Below are 16,931 nucleotides of genomic sequence, written 5' to 3'. Positions count from 1 at the left end.
ATTAGAGAGGGGGGATAGTGAGCGAGGGGGAGATTAGAGAGAGGGGACAAAGAGAGACACTGCCTAGAATGTATCTATCCCTTTAAGAGTCCCGGCAGGACATGGAGAGTCAAAGTCCGTCCAGTCATCACTTCTGCACTCTGCTCTCTGATTGGTTGGCTCCTCTCACCTGATGATCTCATAGACAGTGAAGGGATATACACAGTACATACATGTGTGAGCAAGAAGAGATCAGTAAGTGTTACTCTGTGTCCTGTGTCTGTTACTATGTGTCCTGTGTCTGTATACACAGTACATACATGTGTGAGGAGATCAGTAAGTGTTACTCTGTGTCTGTATACACAGTACATACATGTGTGAGGAGATCAGTAAGTGTTACTCTGTGTCTGTATACACAGTACATACATGTGTGAGGAGATCAGTAAGTGTTACTCTGTCTGTATACACAGTACATACATGTGTGAGGAGATCAGTAAGTGTTACTCTGTGTCTGTATACACAGTACATACATGTGTGAGGAGATCAGTAAGTGTTACTCTGTGTCTGTATACACAGTACATACATGTGTGAGGAGATCAGTGAGTGTTACTCTGTGTCTGTATACACAGTACATACATGTGTGAGGAGATCAGTGAGTGTTACTCTGTGTCTGTATACACAGTACATACATGTGTGAGGAGATCAGTAAGTGTTACTCTGTGTCTGTATACACAGTACATACATGTGTGAGGAGATCAGTAAGTGTTACTCTGTCTGTATACACAGTACATACATGTGTGAGGAGATCAGTGAGTGTTACTCTGTGTCTGTATACACAGTACATACATGTGTGAGGAGATCAGTGAGTGTTACTCTGTCTGTATACACAGTACATACATGTGTGAGGAGATCAGTAAGTGTTACTCTGTGTCTGTATACACAGTACATACATGTGTGAGGAGATCAGTGAGTGTTACTCTGTGTCTGTATACACAGTACATACATGTGTGAGGAGATCAGTGAGTGTTACTCTGTCTGTATACACAGTACATACATGTGTGAGGAGATCAGTGAGTGTTACTCTGTGTCTGTATACACAGTACATACATGTGTGAGGAGATCAGTAAGTGTTACTCTGTCTGTATACACAGTACATACATGTGTGAGGAGATCAGTGAGTGTTACTCTGTCTGTATACACAGTACATACATGTGTGAGGAGATCAGTAAGTGTTACTCTGTCTGTATACACAGTACATACATGTGTGAGGAGATCAGTGAGTGTTACTCTGTCTGTATACACAGTACATACATGTGTGAGGAGATCAGTAAGTGTTACTCTGTGTCTGTATACACAGTACATACATGTGTGAGGAGATCAGTAAGTGTTACTCTGTCTGTATACACAGTACATACATGTGTGAGGAGATCAGTAAGTGTTACTCTGTCTGTATACACAGTACATACATGTGTGAGGAGATCAGTAAGTGTTACTCTGTGTCTGTATACACAGTACATACATGTGTGAGGAGATCAGTAAGTGTTACTCTGTCTGTATACACAGTACATACATGTGTGAGGAGATCAGTAAGTGTTACTCTGTGTCTGTATACACAGTACATACATGTGTGAGGAGATCAGTAAGTGTTACTCTGTCTGTATACACAGTACATACATGTGTGAGGAGATCAGTAAGTGTTACTCTGTGTCTGTATACACAGTACATACATGTGTGAGGAGATCAGTAAGTGTTACTCTGTCCTGTGTCTGTTACACTGTAATGTTATAACATTATCTCTGTGTGTTACAGGTCCCATCCATCCAGACTATGTGTAAAGCATCCGGTCATTCTGTGACCGGGGTTCAGAGGACGAGAAAATGGTGCGTATTACTCTTGTATGTGTTATCCGAGTGCTCAGCCTTACAGTATAAATACGTTAAAGAGGAAGTTCTGTGTTCTGACGATCCCGTGTTATCTCAGTCACTCTCCTCACAGACCTTTCACAATCCTTTTCTGCTGACATCAGATTATTACAAGTGATCTTTTACCCCATAAATGATGATGTTATGATCATTGTTTATTTAATCACTCACATCAGTCCCTGGCTCAGTGGAGCTTACAATCTAAATTCCCCACTACTCACACACCACACTCAGCAGCCAAGTAACCTCCCCGTATGGTGGATTACACGGGGAGATGACACAGACCACACACAGATAGGGCCATGGTCGGAAGACTGGCTAGGGTGTCGGCTTGCCCGATGACACGTGGGCCCCCTTCAATTTTAGACATCATGTTAAAAACATTAATGACCTTTTAGTAGCTTTAAAATATAATAGAAGTTCCAATATTATTAATGTGTGCAACTAAAATTTACGTTGAATTACTATTTTAATAAAATAATTTTTCCAGGATATTTTATATTTAAGACTATAATAAATAATTCTGACTTGGGTTATGTGAGGGCGACACATACATTATGTAGGATTGGTTCTTTACTATTGTGACTGTGCAATGAAGCTTAGCTGGGAATCCCTACCTGGGATCGTGACGTGAGCCGGAGTCAACTGTATCGAGCTATTGGATACATTGCAAAGACATCAAATATTTTTCACTGCGTCGGTCTCGGTTTGACGGCTTCATCACTCAGGTTGATTCAACACAAGATAATTCATCCATCAATCATCATCCATGAATCAGTTTAGCATCATTATTCAGTATGTGCTTAAAGGTGTTATCTGTGAGCGACCACTTTCAGTTGTGCCAAGTGATGCGGGTACAGGACACAGACTTTTTGATCTATTGACTGAAACATTACAGCATCTTAAAAGTGATCCCAAAAAATGTTTATCTGATAGTACAGAAGGAGCTGCCTCGGCCAGTATAATGGTTTACAAAATAAATTACTGATGCGGCTGATCAGCGTGTTCATATATGGTGCTGTGCCCATTGTGACAGGATGGACCCCCTACGCCACCCTGTCTGCTGTTGCTGGGACCCGGATGGGCTTACTTTGCCACCGTTCCCTTTCGTTATCCCAAATGCGCCCTCTTGCCGCAGTAGGAGGAGCTTACAAAGGCTGTCACCACAGGACTCCTATACCGGCATCCAGAACCGCGTTTCTTCTGGGTAACTGACGCTGCTAGCGTGTCTTGTTGCTGGTGCACCTGGGCTGGTACCCCTGACCTCTTACTATAGATCAGGGATGCTGTGGATGGATCCTCCCTGGCCGATCACACTGACCAGAGCTGCAGGTAGCAGGCAGAACGGTGGTACTGGATGCTGGGTCCTAACCTTAGACAGTCGGAGAATGGATTAGATTTTGGGTCTAATCTGCAGATCACAGGAATACAGTGATATTAAAGATGTTTTCAAGCAAGTCTTGAAGTAAGATGTTTATTTTCCTTCACACTGGTTAAAGGTCCCAGTGTGATCAGGTCAGATGAACATCAGAAGAAGACATTTCACATACAAGCTAGTGCCTTTTATATATTTCAGACACAGGCTATTTTTAGCATCAGGATGTACCCTATTTACACAAACATGGATTTACATGCATTGCAAAGCTAACAAAATTTGCGTTTATCTATGAAATTCACTCTGGACAAAAGGCCACACAGTAACGACCCCCTGCTGGGCCTTTGGCCAGAGGAGGCATCCTGACACTTCATCACAAAACTTATTGAGCAATTCCTGCTATCAGACTCCCTTCCACATAGGTCTAATTGGAGGTTTCCACTAGCAACCTTACAAATCCCACACAATGACACTTCCATACCAAACACATCCGAATACACCAAAGACCTCCATCCACAAAGGGTCATTGTAACAGATATATACATCAGAAATAAGGCATACCTTTAGTAAGGTTAAAACCGGAAAAACGAGTTTCTTCCCTGGTCTCAGAAATAACGATTTCCTATCTCAGAATATATACAATATAAAAAATAAGTGCATGTGCAATTATATAAATAAGCGCCCTGCGCTATTTCCTTTAAATAAATTCATACCAGAAGTTATTTATCAGTGATCCAGTCACACCCATGTCTTCAATTTGGTGATAACTGAAACAACATAATGTTACGTGCCTGCAGGTTCTTTTTTCAAGTTGCTCCAGAATTCAGCAACTCTTGTGAAAACATCATACAGAGAATGGCTGTTTGGAGAGAAGTTGTTGGAAAACAACTAGGACAAGAAAAATGAAACGATTAAAGCTAATTGGTGAGACAAGATGGTCGGGGAAATCAATGCAGCAACAACTATATTTGGACATTTTGATGATGTCGCTGTAAAGCTATTGATCTGCTTATTAATGATACAAGATTCAGAAAAGTTGGATGCAAAAACAAAACAAGAAGCAAATGTTTTACTTCAAAGTCTTCTGAAGTTTGAAACAATATTGACAGAATTTAGTTACTTGTATATATTTGAAACAGCCCCGTTATCAAGTTATTTACAGACAACTGGTTCAGATGGAGTTTAGCAGATTCAGCTACAACAAAGTTGAAGGAACAGACGAGAACATTTGATAACGTTGACAGAGAGGCTCTGGAATCAAATGTAAGAACAAGATTTCACTGTTTAATATGGATGAAAAGCAAACATTGGATATTGACTCTTTGGAAACAACATTGTCTGTTAAGAGGCAGCGGAGGAAGAAAAGACTGACAGCTGAGATATAGATGATGGAGGACATTCCTCACATTCTCCAGCTGAGTTTCCAGTAAATGTGTTTAACCTAATAAAGGACCACATTGTGTACTCACTAGATGTATAAAGATTTATCCTGCTTGGACCCAGCAAAGTTTAAAACTATTGCAGAAAAGGGCCTTGAAGATGATGCATTGGACGGTATTATTAAGCTGTCCACACAAATCAACAAAGATCAAGTAATATTGGAATTGTTTTCTTTTGCTTGGAATTTTGATGTATTAAAGCCATTGCTTAATGATGGTGAGAATATGGGTTCCAGTTGCAACCTTGTAGCACCTGCCCATCGTCTGTACTTCACATTCTGGCACCCAACATACATACATGACAAGGCGTGTGATAACTTTATAACGTCATCTGCACTCTCCAGTCCAATGTGAGAGGACATTTTCAAAGCTAAAGATCATAAAGACAAGACTAAGAAATGTGCTGTCTGAGGAGACCTTGGAATCATACAAGTTACTATCCATTGAAAGGGAATTGTTAGATGAGTTGGATGCAGAAGCAATTATTGGCAGATTCACACAATCATCTAGTGAATTTAGATGATTGCTCTTAATATAGTGGATTGCATTAAATATGCTTTTGAACTACCTGTTAATGTGTAAAATATTCAGTACAAGCAAACTTAAAAATATCCAACATTTATTTAAAATTAAAAAAATATATTAAAACTTAAAAGTTCAATTATAACGATCTGTATTTACATTTAGAATCTACTGTATACTGCCAGTAATATGTACAATATATGTACACTGTAATTACTAAAAAAATATACATTTATTTCGCAAAAATTTTAATTGAACCTTTTTCCACTTAACTATTTTTTGTAAATGTTATTTATTACTTATCAATATAAAATGATAGCCTTCTAGTTGTGGGTGGGCCCCTCCTGGCAATCAGTCCGCCACTGAACTTATGAATCTGACGCCATGAAGGGGCGCATTCTGAACTGCGTATATTAAAAGCCATTTTGTGAGACATTAAGGAGAGCACAGCACACATAAGGAGCAATCTACTCCTGTAACCATGTTACAATACAAGGGGTGCAACTTACCTTATTAATTTGCACATAAGGAACATACTGGCTGCTTTGTCACCTAGCTCACAAATACTTGATGGCTTTATTTTTACACTAAAATGTAAAGTTAATCTACTTTCCTAGGCTGGTATATGGTCTGGATAATGCGGAGGGTGGAAGAGTATAAATCAGTGTAACCTCGTCCCTCCCCTTCATTTTGTTATCTTTTATGGTTCTGTGCACATGGATGTAATATAGGAGCACTCATGAGCTCCATACTTAGGAACACCCCGTTCATCCAGCTTGGTGGATTGGGTTAAGATGCTGACATCATGCACAATGGGAGAGGATGATAAGTGTCACTTACATGAGATCTCAGAGATGTCGTCTTGTGACGTCACAAAACATATACTCCCCAGGCAGATATTTATTCACTAAATGGAGGAAACACTGAGTGTAGCTTAATATGTTGTGTAATTGCAATAAAAAAGGTAGAGGAAATAAACTAGGGACTATAGGAAGGATGCCGTTGATAAAGTAAATGATACTATCATGTTAGTGCTGGATTCAGACTGTGACCTCACTAATTCCTTAACGACTTCTTAGATTCCTGGCTCCCGAATTGTCTCTCTGTCATCTGACCTGTTCCCCCTAATGACCTCACTTCATAGTAACCTCTTGTATTCCCTTTATGTCTCCCCCACCTTGTCCTAAATCCATTCTTCTACCATAATGATCCACCTTTCCCTTCACCTTCCTTTTCTCTTACCAGTGACCTTACTCCTCTGTGCACTATATCCTCTCCTATTACCATATTGTCTCCTCTCTCAGGTTATCTGTACCGCGTTTTTCAATCAGACGTCAGTTTGGACGGTTACCGCAACCTTTCCTGCGGTTCCGCTCCTGGCAGCTTCTCAAACCTCTGGCAAAAGCTGGATTCCGGCCGACCACCCCAGTCAGTAAGGTGAGTGATGTGACGCTGTGTCATCATTTTATTTATTTATTAGTAACATATTCATTTATCTAGAGGATATAACAGTCCTGGAAACGTGTCAATATAACAAAATATTTAACAGTCTGGAAACGCGTCTTATTTAAGAGACAAGATACAGCCATTTAGTAATATATTGTAGGGAAGACAACTCAGAAAAGATGAGTGACTCAGCTTATTGTATTGAAGTAATGGAGGGTAGAAATATCATAGTAGCAGGGGGTGCACCTACTATGGGGCCCGAAGTCAGGGGGCCCGTCTCACCTTTCAAAGTCCCATGTGTGTATGGGTCATGTTCATCCTTAGGCAGTACATGGGGGCCCTAGCAAATGCCATGGGGCCAACAAATAGCTAAAAACCTACCTGGCACCTCTTCTAGTTGAAGCTGTTGGTGGACATTGTGACACTGTACTCAGCAGGTTGTATTGAGGTGGAGCTGCGTCTATGAATCACGAAGGAACCAGAATAGAGCGTTGAGCTGAACAACAGAGAAATCAGCGGTGAGGAAGAAATTAAAATATGTTCCAATAAAACTAAAATTCAGTTCAATAGAGAAATGTTTATAACAAAATAGAGTTGATTTAATAGGGGGCGATGAAGAGGTAAATAAGAGACATGAATGAGTGAAGGACATAACTAACTATGGAAAGGAGAAGACCTAGAACTAATTTTCCCGACATATGGACACTGATGAGGACTTTGTGGTTGGTTATCACAGCTGAAGCTGAGGTTTGGGGTTACATCTGTGTGATGGCCGCCATATTCCACTGAATCGCAGTGATGGCACAAACGCTGCCTATTGTTGGGTCATTGTATGGTGGAAATCGTTTAGAAAGCCCCTTAGTACTGGGCCATGCTGCTACTTCAATGGCTGCAAAGAAAGTGAAGGCCCCGAGCAGCCTGAGCCCAAGGATCAGGGTCCTCTGCTCCCCCTCCGGCTATGTCTCTGGTGGGACAATAGTGAGTGTGGATTCTACCAGGAGAGGACCATGAGATGTTCATTGTAGAGGTGGTTACGCCATTAGGCTGACGGCAGATTCCCCGAAACTGTAACAATGGATCAGAGCATCTCCTGTATCTCTGATTATTAGAGGATGTTATGGGGGTGATTGATCCCATTTTATGTTCAGGAAGGACAGTCACAATGTACCAACCCAGCCATATAACTGTGTATTTATAGAATTATGACGGACTAAGAGACATGAGAAAAAAAATTCAACGTTTGAGACGCAAAATCTAATTGTGGAGGATTATTGTGTGGGTGTTATATGAGGAATACATTGTTGTGACGCACTGGAAAGATCAGGCTATTAGCTGGTACAGAGATATTACAGTGGAGGAGATGGAAAGACCACAATTATCGGCAGGATCGCAATAGCAGGGTCTCTGGTGTTCCCTCTACAGGCAGGGACATGGGGCCCAATGGATAGAGCCCCACAGGGACCTCAATGTGTGGAGAAGACAGATCCATTCAGAGCAGAGAGATGTTCTCTGCACTATAATGGACTCTCCCATCAGAACGCCACAGGAACATGGGAGATTAGTCCCCCAGGATAGAGCTATCTGGAGACGTTTCCAGCACTGAGAAGGAATGTTCCATGTTGGTGAAAGAGAGTCGCCTTCCCCTGTACTACTGATTATTTATATATAATATGTCACTGGTTATAATGTCTCTTATCAGGCAGTGTATAGCCGAGCGCCCACTCGCCTCCTGTCCCGCCTCTGGGGCCTCCTCAATGAGGTGAGTCTCCCTCGCTGGCTGCGCCGGCCGCTGTTCTCCATGTACATCTGGGCTTTCTCTGTGAACATGGCAGAAGCCGAGGTAGAAGATCTCAACCGCTACAAAAATTTGGGGGAGCTCTTCAGACGTCCATTGAAGCCCACAGCCAGGACCATCGCTTCCCACTACTTAGTGAGTATGACGTAGAATGGAAACTGGGGCTGTGGTACTGCCAGGCAGATTACATGACACCACAATAACTGTTTAATATATGTGTAATAAAACATTAAACATCTAAAGACAAAAGACGCTCCTTGGAAAACATTTATACACATTCGGGACATCATTAGAATAAATGTACTCGGGTACTTGTAGTAAATTAATATACAATAGGAGGTACTTGGAAAACAGTTACCATCATAAGGGGGTTCACCATATAAAAAGGTCGAGAAAATCTGCTGCAATCTATCGGATACTGCAGACTATTGGAGCGTGCACTAGTGATTCTATATAGCTACAATCCTCACATTAATACCCAACAACAGCTTACAATCTAGATAATAAAACACAGACCTGTACAACATTAAATTATTTTCTTGAAGGTAATATCTGTTTCCAAAAAAAGTCAATAAAAATAATTCATTCTATGAATAAAGCCTTTGACCTGCTTGTGTCTCCGCAGGCAGCGGTACTGCATGTAAGTAATGCTGGTATAGACACGAGTGCGTATGTTACGAGTGTTGTGGGGTCACTGTAATGTCTCCCATTGCCGTAAACAAGTTGCATAGACCATGATGCGTTCAGATAAACACAACACAAATGGACTGCACGCCAACGCTGGTATAAACTTGGAGAACGCCAGTGGGTACGATGCCAACATGTTATTATACCTACTCAGTCTCAATGATAGATTACAGTAGGCAGCTCTGCGATCAGTGGTAATACAGCCGTCCAATGTGCAGTATGTATGTCCCCAGTCTATGTGTACCATGTAGTGTATATACCGTCGTCATGTAAGGTCTGCATGTTCCTGTAGGTCAGTCCTTGCGATGGTCGGATCCTACACAGCGGCCGTAGCCGCGGCTCGCAGATTGAACAAGTGAAAGGTCTCACATACTCACTGGAGAATTTCCTGGGGCCACAAGACTGGCGGGAGCCGGCCAATTCAAGTAAGTGCCAAAGTAACAATAAACCGCACTGCAGGGAATTTGTGTCTGCGGTACAACTTGTTTACGTTTCACCCTATACGTCAAAGGGTTATCGTCGATGATAACACTACTGTCAGGACATATACGAAAAGCTATATGTAGGGACAGTTGATTATACATAGCATACTAGTATACTGTGCTGATAGTATATTGCCCTCAAGTGGCGAAAGAGGGTGATATATAATTCAAACATGGTAGTTAGTAATTATTTGCTAAATATGATTGTTTATTAAACTATCTCACCTGTGGTAACATTCCCTAGGATATTCTATGTCACCCCAATAAGAAAAGTTTATGGGGGACATTGTATCTGCTATCTAAATATTATGGAACCCTATGGTCATATTATGATAATAAGCCTTGTATCTCTGTCTCTTTCCTGGAGCTCCTGTCCCTCCATCATCTACGTCCTCCCTCAGCCTTGTATCTCTGTCTCTTTCCTGGAGCTCCTGTCCCTCCATCATCATCTACGTCCTCCCTCAGCCTTGTATCTCTGTCTCTTTCCTGGAGCTCCTGTCCCTCTATCATCATCTATGTCCTCCCTCAGCCTTGTATCTCTGTCTCTTTCCTGGAGCTCCTGTCCCTCCATCATCATCTATGTCCTCCCTCATTCTTGTATCTCTGTCTCTATCCTAGAGCTCCTGTCCCTCTATCATCATCTACGTCCTCCCTCAGCCTTGTATCTCTGTCTCTTTCCTGGAGCTCCTGTCCCTCCATCATCATCTATGTCCTCCCTCATTCTTGTATCTCTGTCTCTTTCCTGGAGCTCCTGTCCCTCTATCATCATCTACGTCCTCCCTCAGCCTTGTATCTCTGTCTCTTTTCTGGAGCTTCTGTCCTTCTATTATCATCTACGTCCTCCCTCAGCCTTGTATCTCTGTCTCTTTCCTGGAGCTCCTGTCCCTCTATCATCTACGTCCTCCCTCAGCCTTGTATCTCTGTCTCTTTTCTGGAGCTTCTGTCCTTCTATTATCATCTACGTCCTCCCTCAGCCTTGTATCTCTGTCTCTTTCCTGGAGCTCCTGTCCCTCTATCATCTACGTCCTCCCTCAGCCTTGTATCTCTGTCTCTTTCCTGGAGCTCCTGTCCCTCTATCATCTACGTCCTCCCTCAGCCTTGTATCTCTGTCTTTTTTCCGGGACCTACTGTCCCTGTCATTTCTTCTCTTATCCTTGTAATTGTGTCTCTTTTCCGAGGACTTCCATTCCTACGGCAATTAGGTGTCCGTTCCGCCAACCGCCTCTACCACCACGTTGTGTACTTGGCTCCGGGTGATTACCATCGATTCCATTCTCCAACTGACTGGAGTATCCAGCACAGGAGACATTTTCCAGGTAGAGTCCACACACCATCATATGTGTCCTGCTCCACCATCATTATCCTGTACAAGAATCCTATCATAACACTCTTCTATATCGAGAGACACAATGGGCCTCATGTAGAGCAATTTTCTCCTGGACAAACCATGTAGTAATGCATTTACTTTTTTGCATGCAGGGAAAATACCATCTGCTTCTGAATGTAGCACACAAATACTGGGCAGCTTCTTACCCCCCCTCATAACTAAAAAATCTGTCTGTACATTTTTATTTCCACCCCCTTTCTTTACAGTGCAACATGGTTTTGCCAAGGTGCAAATTTGCTAATGTTTTTTCATTTGCTTCTAACTCCAAATGATGCCCAACATCACCATCCACTTACAGGAGACTTCTGGATTAGTAACATACATGATGGCATAGTCATATTTTATTATCTTTAGAAATGATTAGAGAGGAGCTTAGTGGTTAGCACTTCTGCGTCACAGTACTGGGGCCATGAGTTAGATTCCCGGCCATGGCCTTATCTGTGTGGAGTTTGTATGGGTTTCCTCCCACACTCCAAAAAAAACCATGCTAGGTTAATTTGCTGCTATTAAATTGTCTTTAATGTCTGTCTGTCTGTCGGAATTTAGACTGTAAGCTCCAATGGAGCAGGGACTGATGTGAATGAGTTCTCTGTACAGCGCTGTGGAATTAGTGGTGCTATATAAATGGCTGATGATGAGAGGAGGGTGAAGGAAAGAATCCTGTATTCAAGAGGTACAAAGGTAACTATATGTAGTTAAATTTAGGGGACTGAGGTATCTCTAGGTTCTGTCACAATTCTATCAGAAGTGTATTCACTTTTGCCAACCTGAATTAGCGCAGGCAGTAACAAAGGAGCGGAGTCTAATGAACCACCGCAAGGAGGTTCGGCCTTAGCTGAAGGTAAGTTCGCAGGTCGAGGCCCTCTGCACTGCCTCCAGGTGAGATGAGCTGTTATCAAGTACAAGAGATTGATCAACGTAGCCGGGGTTGGTACACTACGGACCGCAGAGTGACACATCAGGAAACCGAAGAATTGTCAGAACCAGCTGGGTCAGCAACAATCAGGAATACACAGTACGACAGGCAGAAGAACAGTTCGGATCAGGATAACCAGGAACGCTGGAGTAAAGGTATGGAGCCTTATACTCTGGCAAAGGCCCGTGCACTGAGGTTTAAATAGCTGAGCTGAAGAGCAGAGCGGGTCACAGGACAGATCACATGATCATAGGTTCAGAGCTCTTAAAGGGCCTTGCGCCTTTTGTTGTACAAAGTATTATTATTATGGCACAAGGTTCTGCACCTGGAGCGGAGGGACGAACAGAGTGAGCGTGCCGGACAGCAAGTTTCAAAAGTAACTGCCGGATTTCAATGTGTGAAACGTGGTGCAAACTTCATGATGGGTACTCATACGCAGGGTCGGACTGGCCGGCCGGGTATAGATCACTCCCCTCTTTGTGTACAAAATACTCACGTGACCGCAGCACCCACCGACTCCTCTCTGCTCCATTCGCACTGAATCTCGGGCGTGACGTCATCACGCCTGACGTTCAGTGAGGAGCGCTGCAGTCAGGAGTCGAGAAAAAGACAGAAGAAAGAGGGCGATAGAAAAGGTAAGTGAAGGAATGGAAGCAAGGGGAGGGGAGCACAGCAGAGTGTGAAAAGAGGGAGCACAGACAGCATGGCAGAGTGTGAAAGGGGGGCCAAAGCAGCATGGCACAGGGTGATAAAGGGGGTCCAGGAGAAGGGGGGAGCAAAAGCAGCATGGAGGGCGCAGTGTGATCATAAGGAGGCACAGCGTGATCATAAGGAGGCACAGCATGGTGATGAAGGGGCACAGTATTGTGTGTGTGATGGCACAGCGGGCTTGTGGCAATATAATGTGTGTGTGGTAGGTGGTGGCTAAATAATGGGTGCTATTTTGTTTGTAGGGTGAAGGTGGGGCAATTTAATTTTATAGTGGGGACTATTAATTTAAGATCGGGTGGTTTGGGGGCTATTAATTGAATGTGGGGCTGAGTTTGAGAAGCATTATTAAATGTGAATATGCATTATATAATAGCAGTGACAGTTGTGGGAAATAGGTATATTTATTATACGTAAATGCTATTAATTTACTACTGAGGCTGTCTGGAGGGAGGGAAATAGGTTTATTTATTAAATTGGAATACTATTAATTTAATGTTGGGGCTGGAGGAAGGCCTAAGTATTAATTGTGGGTTCTATTGATTTAACGCCAGGGCTGTTTGGAATTTTCTAAATGTACCCATTTATTTTTTTTCAAAATAGGGCCCCCAACATTCCAGGATCCAGACAAGCTGCAACTAAAGAAACCAGCAGCCACAGGTGGTGAAAGTGACAAGAACAGGTAGGACAGTCTGTGAAATGCTCTGATTCTAGTGGGACAATCCCGATTTTTGGTGACTGTTCTGCCCAATCTAAGGGGCAGGTCAAGACTGTGTATTCTTTATATGCACACTGCATTCTATATATACACTATGGTGCTCGCTGTCCTTCATGGGCTGACCACTCCCCCTCTAGTGTCTGGTCTCACCTCTTTGATGGCTGGCCACACCCCCTCTGCTGGGCCCCTATTGTTGCAGTCCCCCGGTGGGCCCTTCATGCTCCACTGTCTCTGTTTGTTCCCTAGATGTAGTTAGATGGAGGAGACTGAGGTATCTCTGTATGTTCCCGCCAGGTTCCCTAGATGCAGTTAGATGGAGGAGACTGAGGTATCTCTGTATGTTCCCGCCAGGTTCCCTAGATGCAGTTAGATGGAGGACACTGAGGTATCTCTGTATGTTGCCGCCAGGTTCCCTAGATACAGTTAGATGGAGGACACTGAGGTATCTCTGTATGTTCCCGCCAGGTACCCTAGATGTAGTTAGATGGAGGACACTGAGGTATCTCTGTATGTTTCCGCAAGGTTCCCCTCTGCTGGGCCCCTATTGTTGCAGTCCCCCGGTGGGCCCTTCATGCTCCACTGTCTCTGTTTGTTCCCTAGATGTAGTTAGATGGAGGACACTGAGGTATCTCTGTATGTTCCCGCCAGGTTAGACTGAGGTATCTCTGTATGTTCCTGCCAGGGGTAGACTGAGGTATCTCTGTATGTTCCCGCCAGGTTAGACTGAGGTATCTCTGTATGTTCCCGCCAGGTTAGACTGAGGTATCTCTGTATGTTCCCGCCAGGTTAGACTGAGGTATCTCTATGTTCCCGCCAGGTACCCTGCTCTCTGTCAGCCCGCATATTGCCCGTTGGATGCCTGGACTCTTCTGTCAGAATGAACGTGTTGTACTCAGTGGACAGTGGCAGTTCGGCTTCTTCTCTCTTACGGCTGTTGGAGCTACAAATGTAGGTTCCATCCGCATCTATGGTGACCAGGTGAGGATCAGACTCCAAGTACGTCTGATATATGGTGTAAAACTGATAAATACTGTATATCTATTATTAGTCAGTTAATCTTGGTTCCCAGTTAGGGTTACCTTCGGCTAGATAGGGGAACAGACAGGTCTAATCAAGTAGGATAGGATCTCAGCAGCTCATCCTGCTCACAGTACCTATAATATTCCTTATGTCAGCTTACCTTCAAATGTTCATTTACAATGTGGTGGGCATGGCAGCCATGGACTAGACTATCGACGTAGAGATTAGTTACAGTACTAGGACGTTGTGGGTGCCTACACCTATGTAGAGCAACAGATGGCCCAACACTGAGAGGTCAAATCTGACCCGTGAAAGATCCTGACTGAGCGCAGTGTGTAAAGTCTTCTCATCAGATTGGTTAGACAACCACTAACCTAGTCTGAGCTGCATGAACACTATATACTGGTACTTTGACCTCCACCTTGTGAGGCCCTGAGATATATCTAGATGAATGACATCTGCACTGTTCCAGCTTGTTCACAGCATTACAAGAGATGAAATTACATTAATTTCTTCTTCACTTGTACATTTTGTGGCTGAGTACGGCTGTAACAACAGGATGGGAAGGGGTACAAAGAGACAAGATGCTGGATGTGATAACAACAGTTTGTATGATAAATGTAGCCTGGATAATTTCATTGATTTTCTAATCTTCATTCCAGGATCTCCGCACCAATCGTTCCCGTCATGTGAAGGGAAAGTATCACGACTACAACTATGTGGATCAATATGGAGAATCGGGCCTGGTCTTTTCAAAGGGGGCACCTCTGGGTGAATTCAACTTTGGCTCCACCATTGTATTGGTTTTTGAGGGCCCTCGTCATTTTAAGTTCCATGTGAAAGAAGGAGGGCGAATCTTTATGGGAGAGGCCCTGGGAACGCTGTGACTGCAGAACGGAGAAGCATCTGGACTTTCATTTCTAAAATAACCTTGTTTTTCGGTGCAGGACACCTGTCCTTCCTTTTTTATACCCTGGTTATTGTTTACCTATTAAAAAGACTCCTCAATAAAATGTAAGAAATATGTTACTTTATTTCAAACACACACAGAACATATGGCTTTAAATTGCAGTCCCTGACATTACACACACATCAGAGAACATTCTCTAGGAGTAACTCCCTCTGGGTATGTTCCCATTCACCAGGTCTTGTCTGATGGCCCAACGTAGCCCATACCTCTTCTTCTCTGTAGGGATCACATAGGCGTTTGGTGTTGGGAGTGGTCGAGGAAGAGGTAGGGGTGGTGCTGACATCATTCTCTCTCGGATTTCCCATCGTAGCTCCTTTTTACTCCGCTCCAGAGCTCCCTGTAAGGCATCCCAGCTCTGCTTATATTCTTGATAGCGGCCCACTGGGTCAGAGCGCTGCCGGTACTGGTCAAGTAGGGAGTATGGTGGAAGACGGATAAAGGATTTGATACAGTCTGTTGATTGGCTGCGAACTGACTGTGGATTTGATTCTACAGAAGAGACTGTTGTGTCTTTGTCTTCAGTCTCTGTTTGACTAGACAGAAAGGACTCATCACACACTTGGACTTGGCCGTCACTTTTCCTGGCGCAGTACTTTGCGAGTTAGTGCTGGTGGCCTTTGTTTCCCCAGGCTGTGACCGCCCACACTGACTGTGTGCGTACTGTAGGAGTCCAGGTGATCTCGCTGCCCTGGAGCCTGGGCTACACACACCTGACTAGATGATGAGGAGCTGGTGGGCCAGGCAGATATCTTCTTCCAAGCTGCACTGACCTCTGGTGAGGTTGGATTGTTCTCCTTTCCAGACTCTGCTCCATCTCCTGAAGCTCCCGAGGATAACTCTAAAGGCCTCCGACTTCGCATCAAATATTCCAGGTCTTCCTTGAATTGTAGAAGCCTGTCCCGGGGAACAGAGGGATAACCCAGCAGAGACAGCTCATTGCGCAGCTCTTCCTCAGAGACAGACAAGGAATCAGGAGAACATTCTGCTGCAGAACTGTAATGGGATTGGTCTGAGGCTGACGGAGACGCCGGAGAACTGAATCCGTACATGTTCCTAGAGTGGGTGATGCTGGAGATATACTTCTGTTCCTGGCTGGCGTTCACAGACATCTCACATGTGCCGGAGAGTACTGTGCAAAAACATGGGGATGTTACAGTAGTAATAGTTACTGAAGGATATAAAGAGTTTAGCACAGGCATAATAGTTACCAGGAGGTATACAAAGTATATCAGTGGGGTCTAAGTAATATGGGGTAATAGTTACATGGTTTTATATAGGGTATAAAACTAGAGTTACAGGTACTGGGGGAAATAGGGTATAATACTGGGGTAACTGTTGTCAGGGTATGTATGTGTATATATATATATATATATATATATATATATATATATATATATATATATATATATACACATATATACACGCACAAGTTAACCCGTGCATGATACTCATGCATTCTAGTCAAATCAAGCTACTTAAGGTGTTAAAAAGGTTCTTGTCATGCATTTGGGCCTAGCCCAGGCCTCCTCAGGGAAAGAGCGTTACTTCCCGACGCAAGCGCCCTT

The 16,931-nt window shown here is 43.4% G+C and overlaps 2 protein-coding genes across 3 annotated transcripts in view; one reads left to right on the top strand and one right to left on the bottom strand.

The window, feature by feature from the left end:
- The first annotated feature begins 240 nt into the window (after positions 1-240).
- Positions 241-15,409, top strand: LOC142097123 (phosphatidylserine decarboxylase proenzyme, mitochondrial-like). Of its 2 annotated transcripts, XM_075178723.1 has the most exons (9): positions 241-321; positions 1,789-1,859; positions 6,542-6,674; positions 8,383-8,613; positions 9,104-9,118; positions 9,458-9,590; positions 10,826-10,963; positions 14,194-14,354; positions 15,059-15,409. In XM_075178723.1, exons 1-9 carry the CDS (start codon positions 268-270, stop codon positions 15,281-15,283), a joined length of 1,161 nt encoding a protein of 386 aa, XP_075034824.1. In that variant the 5' UTR covers positions 241-267; the 3' UTR covers positions 15,284-15,409. The 2 variants fall into 2 exon arrangements, with proteins under 2 accessions (XP_075034824.1, XP_075034825.1); XM_075178724.1 differs by lacking the exon at positions 9,104-9,118.
- The window catches only part of HYLS1 (HYLS1 centriolar and ciliogenesis associated), a 6,780-nt gene continuing 5,253 nt past the window's right edge, over positions 15,405-16,931 (bottom strand). The window contains 2 exon segments of the mRNA XM_075178725.1: positions 15,405-15,949; positions 15,951-16,495. Of these exon segments, the coding sequence (XP_075034826.1) occupies positions 15,503-15,949; positions 15,951-16,475 (972 nt within the window). The 5' untranslated portion in view covers positions 16,476-16,495 and the 3' untranslated portion in view covers positions 15,405-15,502.

The sequence above is a fragment of the Mixophyes fleayi genome, chromosome 7 (genome assembly GCF_038048845.1).
Source record: "Mixophyes fleayi isolate aMixFle1 chromosome 7, aMixFle1.hap1, whole genome shotgun sequence".
In the NCBI taxonomy this organism is placed as follows: Eukaryota; Metazoa; Chordata; class Amphibia; order Anura; family Limnodynastidae; genus Mixophyes; species Mixophyes fleayi.
Note: the sequence above shows the minus strand (reverse complement) of the source record. Positions and strands in the feature narration are given on the sequence as shown.